Consider the following 11504-nt stretch of genomic DNA (forward strand, 5'->3'; position numbering starts at 1 on the left):
GTGTGTGTGTGTGTGTGTGTGTGTGTGTGTGTGTGTGTGTGTGTGTGTGTGTGTGTGTGTGTGTGTGTGTGTGTGTGTGTGTGTGTGTGTGTGTGTGTGTGTGTGTGTGTGTGTGTGTGTGTGTGTGTGTGTGTGTGTGTGTGTGTGTGTGTGTGTGTGTGTGTGTGTGTGTGTGTGTGTGTGTGTGTGTGTGTGTGTGTGTGTGTGTGTGTGTGTGTGTGTGTGTGTGTGTGTGTGTGTGTGTGTGTGTGTGTGTGTGTGTGTGTGTGTGTGTGTGTGTGTGTGTGTGTGTGTGTGTGTGTGTGTGTGTGTGTGTGTGTGTGTGTGTGTGTGTGTGTGTGTGTGTGTGTGTGTGTCTGCGTCTAAAGAGAGAGAAAAACAAAGTTAAGAGCAGATCTAGCGGTCCGTCTAATGGTCATTCCCACGGTTGTCCATCATACGGGGACCGCTGACCGGTGCGCACAGCCATCTCCTCTCTGAGCGCGTCCAGTAGTTCCCGACGTTCTTCGGGCGTGGCCTCTTCGAGAAGGATCTGCGCCGAGCGTCCCAGCGAGTTCACCAGCGTCGCGTCCGGGTCCATTCTCCGAGGCGCGATCTGCACCCGCAGGTTGTAGCCGACGGCCCTGGGCGGGCACTGCTGCTTCGTGGTCTTCGTGAAGTGGTCGCCGGCCAGCGGCACTCTGGCCGGGTGGCCCATGTGACCGCAGGTGCGGCCGTCCTCGCAGCTGGGCGCGCACTTGCCGGCCACGAAGTCGGCGTAGCTCTTGCACGAGCGCGTCGGGAAGTCGCACTCGCGCACCGACTCGGCGTAGAACTCGGTGGCCTTGGAGTGCGAGCAGGCTGCGAGAAATGCGTGCAACAACTCGTAAAAGCGCTATGGAGGCTGGTCGGAGGGTCCCACAAACACTCTCTTATAATCACTTACCACTTATTTTCCGGTTATAGGCGAAAAAGTCTTTCTTTTTTTTTCGTATATTTTTCACTCGAATCGAAGAGCGTTCCACACGAAATCAGGGAATATACGGAACGGCATTCGATAAATTACAACTTTTTTATATTCACATAACATGAATATGCGCAACTTTGTTCAAGACAAATGGCCACCGCTATTCGGAGCAGTCTTCTACAAATATTCACCTACTGTCTCCCACATGTCGGTAAGTGGAAATATGCTTAAATAATAGTTGAGCCGTATTCGAAACTTACTCTTCTACAATGCTGCAAAAAGCCGCCCTCAACTTGAAAAAGCCGAAAAAAGGTGCTAGGGCAAAACACAGGGGCGGAACGCCACAACGCTCAATGTGTATTGGTCTTCCTCTTCTTTTGTGTTACGTGACTCAATGGGCTTGTCACAAGCAATTATTCCACACCAGCTCGCCGAATCTTCAAATTATTACAATTATTAAGTACACGCTCGTGTACGGTGCATCGGGTGCACGGTAAACGAACGCCACGTGGTTAAAGTAGTCCATAGCCTCTTTTACCACTACGGTGTCCCTCGAAACCCACTCGCCAGTTTCAGGACGTCAAACCCCACAATGATTTTTTTTATTTTTTTAAATAATGAGGATCGCACTGTTTCGCGCGGTATCATACGCGGGATAACATTCGTAGAGAATGATATAAAGAAAGGCGCGCAAGTAATCCGGTTCCAAGAAGCGACTCGTTCATTGTTCCTTTCAAGTTTCTTGCCTTCTGTTATGCTGTCACGACGCTTCGATCAATCCTGACCCTCCTAATAAACCTACTAATTACAGTAGCTCCGAAAATGAGTCAGATTGTGAGAAGGAAATCTTGCGGCATTAGCCTCAGCCAATAACGCTCACTAAAGGACATTCTGACTCGCCGTGTGTCGTAAATGACATCGAGAAATCACGGCAGTCGTTTGAGGCGGAGCTGATCGACTATCTGAAGTTTCAGGTCAGGATTGGGGCGCCATCGACACCGTACAGCGCGACTTGCAACTCGCTCGAGAAGCGGTTGCTGGTGTTGCGCAAAAAAAAAAAAGAAACAAAAACCGATGACACCCGCTCTCGGATTGACGACCTCGAGGACAGGGCTCGTCGTGACAAACTCATCTTCTATGCGGTTCCAGACGTTCTATGGACGGCCTCAAGACGTGCGATCAAACTAGAAAACAAAGTGGTTGGGCTGCTGAAACGGAAAATTGACGCAGAGCAAACTAATGACAAATCTAATTAAGCGGGCACACCTGCCTGTTGGCCCTTTTCAAGGAAACGAATTCAGACCTCAAATTGTTATAATTCATTAGGTTTAAAGTCCGGCAACACATTTTAAAAAGAACTGAAAGAGCTATATAACTCTTGCTGAAGAACATTGACTAACGAACGCTAGAAAAAGGTTGAGTTTGAGAAAGCACTGGCAAATTCGCCTACCTTTGTCCTTAGCCACAATAATATTTACGTGGAGGACATATGTTGCGGGTATGACAGATCAAGTGAAAGCGTTAAGGAACAGACGCGCAGGTTAGCACCAGTGTCACCAGTGTCAAATAAAACTGCATCACGGTACGATATGAGTAACGGCCCCGCTGATAACACGCACGGACGGTCAACAAGAAGTGCAAATAACCATGCTTCTGAGCATAGCGAAACATCGCTGATAGAGGTGGGATGTGGTACTGACAGCTCTTCGATACTTTCCCTTTCAATTCTATTTTAGAAGTGTGATGAAGAAGCAAGATCAATTGAACTAGACAGCGTGCGCTTGTGGTGCTCACCTCCTAAGACTAACCGATACGTGGCTGAGCTCTCAAGTTTACAATAACGAAATATTTCACAACATTACACATTACGATGTGTATCCCTGCGATAGAGAGGGAAAATGTGGTGGTGGCGTATTCATTGCTGTGCCAACAAGAAACCTGATTATTTCAAGTAGACGTGGTGTCTGATTTGGAAAAAGCGTTGGTGGGCGTTTCTCTTAGAAATACGAAAGATCATACTAGGAGTATGCTACTGCCCTCCTAACGCCACATAAACTTGGGTGATGATTTTCATGACGTCACTGCCGATATTGTCTCTGGATACTGTTCCTGCCCGGTCATTCTCTTAGGGGACTTCAATGTCTCAGATATAGCATGGTCCGGCACATATCATATAGTAAGCCCATCTTCCACCCAGTGCAATCAGTTTAGACATGTCCGATTGCTTCCATTTCAAGCAGTTTGTGACAGAACCGACAAGAATTACGTTTGAATCCTCAAATACATTGGACTTAATTTTTCCTGTGCACCCAATATTCGTATGTCCTTTAACTTTCCGTCCTGGTTTGAATGATCATTAGCTCTTTACCCTTTAGCAGTAATGTATTGTCTCATCGTGTCCAGCGTAAAAAAAAGAACAATTCGCTACGGTAAAGGAGCTAATTTTGACCTTATAAATTAAAAACAACGAATTCCTCGAAGTTTATCTTTAGAGCTTTGACTTCATAGCTGTTCAAGAAAACTGTAGAATATTCATTGCGAAAGTACACTAACTCATTGACAAGTATGTGCCTGGGAGGCAAGTAGTGGCGCACAATAACGCAGCATGATTTACCAATATGCTTTAACGTCCACGTAATAAAATCCGAGGGCCCTTTCGTTTGGAAAATCTCCTGAAGACTGCTGCATGTTGGGAGGTGTATTTTAAGGCCTAGCAAAATTATCTAAACTCTGTTAACGACGCTAAGATATCTTTCTATAACTCTACCTAGTTAACTGTGTAATAACCTCAAGAAATTCTGGAGCATTGTAAAGGGCGATAAAAGCCACCTTATATTCATAAATTGTGATTCAGGCGAATCCATAGTATTTGCTTATTCCCCTCTCATACTTAACGGAGTTATCTTTAATTTTTACTCTCATTATCCAAGCGAGCATTACACAGTTTCTCACAGTAATTTTCATCCGATATCTCCTGTTACAACAGAGTATGCTGGCATTGTAAGGGTTAATTAACTCAATTAAATCTTCTTCACCTAGTGCCGTGGATAACATCAACTCATAATTTGTAAAACAAAGATATGTTCAGCTCTCTTCCTAACTAAGCTTTGTCAGCAATCACTTGATCGTGGCTCCTTACCATCGGACTGTAAGATTGCCAAGGTGGTTCGCGTTCGGAAATCTGGTTACATACACTGCCCTTTTAACAACCGCCCAATTTCATTAAAAAGCATTCCTTGCAAAACTATGCAGCATATATTGTATACTAACATTCTTAACTTCCTAAACTCAAATATTTATTTACGGGTGCTCAACACGGCTTCCGACGATCCTACGCGTGTGACACAATACCGCTTTTTTACACATCGCTTGCACGTCGCAATGGAAAGAAGTTCCCAAGCTGACTGCATATATTTAGACTTATCCAAAGCATTCAATAAAGTATGCCACGCACTTGTTATGGTCAAACTTTCAGCATTGAACCTAGATGACAAATTACAAACATGGCTAGAATATTGTCTTACCAGTCGAGTTCAGTAGGTCACGGTTAACAATAACGGTCATTCACCAACAAATGTTCAATCTGCCGTGCCTCGGGGCTCAGTTTTAGGCCCATTGCTTTTCTTTTTTATGTATACATTGATGATTTGTCAAGTTGTGTGTCTTCTAATATTCATCGTTACGACGAATATTTGTGTTGTATATATTGAGAAACTTGCAGTGAACACGATGAACATATATTACAATCAGACTTCGATTCTGAAGTAGGTTGGTGCGACAAGTGGCTCATGGAATTAAGAATTAATAAGTTAAAATTAATGCGTGTTTCTCGAATAAACGATGACCGCCCAGTTTAAACTTAAAATTACTGCGCTGCAACAATTTTTGCGATAATGATATCTTGGAATCAATGTAACGTCCGATGAAACACGGAAAACTCCCGTCACCGCAATAATTGATAACGCTAATCGTATGTTAGGACACTTAGGTGGAAATTTTAGTAGGTCTCCTAAAGAACTAAACTTGCTTCTCTATAAAACACTTGTGTGCCCCAAATTAGAGTGTTCCGCTCCTGTTGGGAATCCTGATCGCGATAACCTTATTAAATGCCACTTGAACTGGTTCAGAACAGCACTCTTAAAACGGTTGCACCCTTTCGGGTGTATATTTGTCCCACAACAATAATGGTCATGTGCCTTGCTTGCATTTCCTTTATTTTTTTTATCATTTATCGTTGTCATTTCCTGGTGTGTTCTGCCTTAATGGTTTCTGCATTATCGTTTGTTTCTGTATAAGTTTTTATAACTTGCGCTTTGTTTGTAACCTACTCCCCTATGCAGTGCATTTGAGCTTGAGGATACTTGGAATAAATAAATAAATAAATGTCTCAAATGTATTTCTCTCGTTACCTCGGATTTAAATTTATGGCTGTCTGGTCCACCGTACCGCCTACCGCGATCCTCGCCTCCTGCCGCTGTGTAACAATGCACTAGGAGGTTAGTTATCCACAAATTGCAACGGCTAATCTTGTGCAAAGCCTAGAATTAAATATGCGTGACTTCCCACAGGCTGTAGTATAAAGCCGCCGTCGCAGCTCTGCCCTCTTGATTACTATTTCTCACTTGGCGTATCGAGATTGCGTGAAATAAGGAGACTCTTGAATGCGTACATAATAGTGCTTAAAACCAACCATATGAAAGATGTCACCATTCGGAGTTCTAGTGCTCACGAATCACACTCAAAATGTCGAGCCACGTTCCTATATCCCAGAATGAGCTTCCGCGCGACGTCTCAAGAACGTTTGGTGTGGTTCTACGAAATGCTCCAAAAGTACTGGTCTGACATTTTTCAACACGACGATTTTTTGGGCTAATGATCCCCGATCCTCGAAACCCCAGCAGACATTGTGCCAAGCCTCAAGGCTCTATAAGTGAACTAGTTTAGGTTTCGTTTCCCATAAGCCCTGTTTGTCGTTACGTCATGACACAGGAAGTGGCCACGTGATTTCATGGCGTACCGTGACGTTTTAACCCTCGCTGCGGATCGTTCGGTAGCCTGCTAACCTGCGACTCATTGCGCGGCCCGATGTGCCAGCATAGCGGGCCACCCAGCGAGCCAGATCGGGTGTCAAAACATGGAAATATGTCCTGCTCCTACGTGACCACCTTCTGCGTCATGACCTCACGACACGTACATCCACTGGGAAACTAATGCGAAATTTAATCACAGGGGGAAATTACTGGCGCTATTTTTTTTTACCTGCGCTTCCTGCAGGCTCGTGCAGACGAGTGTAGTGGCAGGTAGAGGCTATGACGTCATGTGATGCACTTGGCTAACTGAGATGTAGCCAATCATAGAACACTGCCCATTGTCTCCTGCATCAGCAGACGAAAAGCGCCTGACTCCGCACCAGGCCTGACTTCGCACTAACTGGCTGCGAAATGTCCTTGACAGTAACTGAACGCAAATGTACGAGTTTCCTACCTTTGACAAGTCTAGACAAACTGCAGCGAAATACGTTGCGAATGGGCGGTGCACGAAGACAGCTTCTCAATGCGTGTAATACAGCTCGAAGTTTTGCACTGGCTAACCTCCATGTTTTTCCTTCCCTTTTGTCCCTCTTTTTGAACCAGCCCGCACCATCTATGAGTAACCTAATTTTTTCTTCTTGGAATATTAGCTCACCTTCCTCTCACACACGGTCACGCCAGTGCTTCACTGCCTTCCCTGCAGCGAACATTCACTATCGGCGCTATATCAGCGCCGACAGACAAAATGGCGCCACGCATTTGCAGCACCAGCCTGCTGGTTCGTCGTCTGCTGCCTACACCCACCGAAACCGCATTGTAGAAAGTCAACTTTCCGTGCTACACCATGGCTGTAAAACTGGCTTCGTGGAAGCGGGCGGAACTATAACTTTTCTACACCAAGAAAAAAACCATTGTGGCTTCCCACACTAGCTACACTCATGTGGCCAGTGTAAGTAAAAAAAAAATAGTCCCATTTAGGATGCGCTGAGGCTGGTCTATATTTCTGTAGGGTTTCCAAGTCCGGGACCTTCATCTAACGAAAATATATGCTGAGCGTAAGGGTAACGCCGACGGTGATGACGACGGTTAAAATTCCCTTGGAGTGTCCGCCTGTAATTTCCATCGCAGCGAAAGAAAAGAAAGAAAAGAATGACAAGTAGAGAAGTTCATGTCACTTTTCGCACGAATCGAGAGAACCGAGCCACGGTGTCTGCCAAGTTGACATTTCCAAATTACCTGAGTTTTCCAGGTTTTCCCTGAGTGCCATTGCAAATTTACCTGAGTGATGCAGAACTACGCTTTATGTCAAGACGGGCTGAAAACATATCGCCTGATGCTGTCACTCTCTAGTAAGCACATAAAAAATTTACAAAGCGATTTAATCCAATTTGAATACTAAGGAGTAGTGTTTATGTTATTCAAAAAGATAATAGAAGGCAGGGGTTAGTAGAATGCACAGCAAATAAAGTGCCTTCGAAAAAAATTGCAATGAAGTCGGACATTCTCAAATACGAATAAAAAGCAGGTGCATATAGAAGCAAATATTTTCGAATATGAGCTATTTCTATCAACTGATAGCAAGATCAGTGGTATGAGGCCCGAACTCTGTCACAATTGAGATTCTCTCTCAACCGCTCGTAAGTCAACCTCAACTGTTCTGACATACTCTCACCCGCGAACGACGCCCGAGTGTTGTGTTTCACTGCTTTAAAGAGTTTATTTTGGTTTGGATGGACACCTGCATCTCGGCATCAGCCAAAACTATTTTTTGAGCTCAAGCTCCTTCAAAACGGCGGCAGCAAGCTTCCTTTCCCGCTCATTCCTCAATGCGTAGGTCATGTCTGTTCTGGTCCTCCTTCCGCCACTCGTTCACCCCAAGGACCATTTGAAGCATCTTGGTCAGTCGCACAGTCCACGACCGAATTTTCGAACTCCCTAGAGGCCGCGAAAACATCCGAAAAATCGGCCAGTTGGAAAAAAATAAATGCGTGTCATTTACTGCCCTTATGGACTCAAACCGCCACAGGCACGTTCGAAAACGCTCTGAAGGCCTGACGGTACACATATTAGGCATATCGGTGCTCGTACTGTGACAGGAAATACCGGGTGCACGCGTGTATAATTAAGGAATACATACTGTGTTCCGTGCAAATGGCCCCTAGCCAAGCTTGTTATGCTTCACTGCAATATTTTTGTGTATGCTTCACCAAGTAACACTTCTGTACAGAGGCGAAGCTGACTTTCAGGAACCGGCATTATGCAACGCACCATGTTTTCCAAGTTTTTAAGCCAATCGCGAGGACCACAAAGGCGGAGTCAGTGCCATTGCTGACAGCAGCTAATCCTTTCAATAAAAAACTCGGCACCCAACGGTAACAAGCTTCATAGCGAACGTCGAAGCAGCTAGGGCTAGCGTTGTCGCATTGGTGGCAACGGCTGCCAGCGGATCTGCGTGTGAGAGTGCCGGTTCGAGGTGGCGAAGTAATCAAGACGGCAGTCGTGGTGCCGTTGATTACTGCCGTTTCGGACCTGCGGTCACGGCAAAACGTCCGGAAAATCGGACGGCGAAGAGTTCTTGCGTCGCAAATGTCACACGTCCTGATACGTTGACTCTATGGGGTACGTGGCGGTGCCGCGAAGCCGTCCTAATTATCGGGAATCCGGAAACTCGGTCGTTGACTGTACACTAGCCACTCCTCCAGCCGACGACAGGGCGTCAAAGACGATTCATTACGATTCCTGTCTGTTGCTCGAGCCAGCATTACTGCGACTTTCGATCCTTTCAGTAAAATAAGCTGCTAATTTTCCCTGATAGAGGCCCAAATTCCCTGACTTTTTCCAGACTACTAAAAATCCCTGAGAATTCCCAGTTTACCCGGTTGGTAGACACCCTGTCGAGCTTTCATAGTGCAGCTGATGCGACTTAATTGCACTAACAGCGATCCGCCTTTTCCAGGATGTCGCAAAGTTTCGCGTTGTCAAACTCTCGCGGCACGGTCACCGGGAAAGTTCCAAACACTCACAGCTGAATCTCCAGCAGCCCGGTTGCTCTCTGCCGCCGTTCGGGTAGAAGTCCACGTGTCCGCAACTAGTGCTCATTCGAAGACGGCCCTGGACCACGTCCGCGGCCGAAGCTCGTGTGCAGCACATCCACGAAGGTGGCGTCGTCTTTTGTCAAGTGGACGCCGCGCGACTCGAATAGCGGTCCTGCGGGGTCCAGACCTGCGCATGTGTCGCGAGAGCGCTAAGGCGATCGCCGGCTCTTTAAAGGGACATCGAAAAAAACACACTAAACGGGTTCACCCAGACAACACGTTCTTTCAAAAAACAATTTTCATTTAGTTCTCTGTAACAGCCTAACAGGTTGGTTGTAAGAAGGGAAAGTGAAAGTCATTTTAATGTGGCGCCTAAGCTCAAGCACTGGTAATCAAGACCGACGTCACCGATATAAAGGTGTTTTTTTTTTTTTACCTTGAAATCCATAATGCCATACTAACCAATAGGACCTAAGGTTTCGGCGGGAAATTCAAGAAATGTGACTGACCATTTTCTTCGCTAATAATCAACGTATTACCGCGAAAGTATTGAAAGAATACTTTAAAGAATGTCTAAACTGATTCAAGGTTTCCTTTACTCTCCCTGTAAGGGGGCCCCTCCCCAGGCCTCATTTCAAATTTTAGTTTCACTCTAGGAGTTCTATAACGCCGTCTGGGGATCGTTATACTGCAAAATTTTTACTTCAAGCTGGCTTTTTTTATATGCCTGGAAAAATGCCTCAGGGCATACAGGGGTATGAATAGGTTTTTTTAAATGCCCTCGTTTCTGCGCGGCGCACTGCCAGTGGCGGAAGCATTGCGCCCTCTGCATTGGATGATTTACCGAACTCACTTCCATTGGGAAGTGACGTTGGCAGGTGACATTGGAACGTGACACTGCGTTTTGCGTCACGGCGTTTTCTGGGATTCACCTCGACCCTTTTGGCTGGGAGCGAATCTTCCTCGAGAAGGACGGCGTGCGCCACGTTTGCCTTGAAATTTTTCACCGGTTTTCGCCGCCGATTTCAGCAAATTTCGACAGACATGCCCGCGCCTCACCGGTGATACGTCCGACGAGCCGACCCGTGAGCTGCTTGACGTCCTTGCCGAAGAAGCCTCCCGTCTGGGCGCCCAGGCTGTGGCCGATGTAGTGGACGTGCTCGGGCTTCACCGCCCCGGCGTCCACCAGCGTCTTGACCAGCAGCGCCAGCGAACGGGCCACGGTGCGCATGTTGGCCGCCGCCGTGCTGTAGCCCAGAACCGAGCCGCAACCCTTGCTCTAGTCAACAAGAACGACGGAGGAGTTTTCCTGCGAGCGCCAAGGCGGGGGAGTGAGTGCGGTATGACGGCCACATGAGCGGGGACCAGCCTGTCGCTTAAGTGAGGTGTGCGCTTGTGTGTGTGTGTGTGTGTGTGTGTGTGTGCGTGTGTGTGTGTGTGTGTGTTCGTAAGTAAGTAACGATTCTCACCTTATCAGAAGGAACAAGGCAATATAGTGGTGAAAGCCCTCTTCCCGAGTGAATCAACGCACTGCACGACTGTGTCTTGCGATGGCCATAGTGGAGCCGTCCTGGCAATGGTATACTTCAGACCGAATCTGCATATATTGATGATCAAGAGAAACTTAGTCCACGGAAATTAAATTAACAGAAATTGTTTACCTGTGGAGCAGCACCAAATGAATATGCCTAGCAATACCATTGCTTTCGTCAAGAATCCACGACGACATTCCAAGGGTGGACAATACGATGATAACTTTTCAATATTTCATACGATTCCGTGGTCCAGGAAGTACATCTGGATACATCTAGGAATAAAACTTAGTAAAGATAGAGTGAGCAGTATAACTTATGCACTCTGGATAACACTGAACCTCAACACTAGGGATTGCCCTGCATACCTACTCTGCTCTGCACGGTGACGAAGCTTTCACATACTTCTTCAGGTCCGTTCACAGTCGATGGTCATTTTCTGGTACCGAGCTCTCAGAAAATCTGCAGGAACCATTGCAAAATGCAAAATTCAAGGATGAGACGAATGGCGCAAACTCGGAAAGCAAACACCTTATCAAAAAGTAAACACGATCATTGATCAGATCACCTGGAACGCTACGAAGCTAGAAGCTAAAAGCCCGTTCTTTATCCGCACTGTTCAGTCATTCTCCACGTTGAAGTCCCAGTCACCTCCAGTTGCCACTGAAAAATTCGAGAGCACATATTTAGTGGTGCGCCGAAATAAACAGAGAAAAAGACATCCATAATAAAGCAGCAAAGCAAATGTACGCGTTCACTAAACTAGTAGCTGCCATATACGGAGGTGGCGCAATGAGTCTCCTTAAAACCGCAACGTTACCACAGTTGAAAACTTGTCCATTCAATGCTAACAAACGAACCGCGGCCTATACCAGTGCGTTCCACAGAAAATTATTCTTCGCGTAGTAAATTCGCCAATGCCTAGGGCGCCAGAAGCTTGCTAAAATCAAACTATTGTGGG

General features: G+C 46.2%; 1 protein-coding gene across 1 annotated transcript; it reads right to left on the reverse strand.

The window, feature by feature from the left end:
• Nucleotides 1-402: 402 nt before the first annotated feature.
• LOC142559994 (pancreatic triacylglycerol lipase-like) lies at nt 403-10316 on the reverse strand. The gene is made up of 4 exons (XM_075671727.1): nt 10071-10316; nt 9163-9198; nt 9000-9110; nt 403-840 (listed from the first exon to the last, which is right to left on the reverse strand). The coding sequence occupies exons 1-4, from the start codon at nt 10240-10242 to the stop codon at nt 416-418; spliced, it is 744 nt and encodes a 247-aa protein (XP_075527842.1). The 5' UTR covers nt 10243-10316; the 3' UTR covers nt 403-415.
• Between the last annotated feature and the right edge of the window lie 1188 nt (nt 10317-11504).

Source organism: Dermacentor variabilis, chromosome 10 (assembly GCF_050947875.1).
Source record: "Dermacentor variabilis isolate Ectoservices chromosome 10, ASM5094787v1, whole genome shotgun sequence".
Taxonomy (NCBI): Eukaryota; Metazoa; Arthropoda; class Arachnida; order Ixodida; family Ixodidae; genus Dermacentor; species Dermacentor variabilis.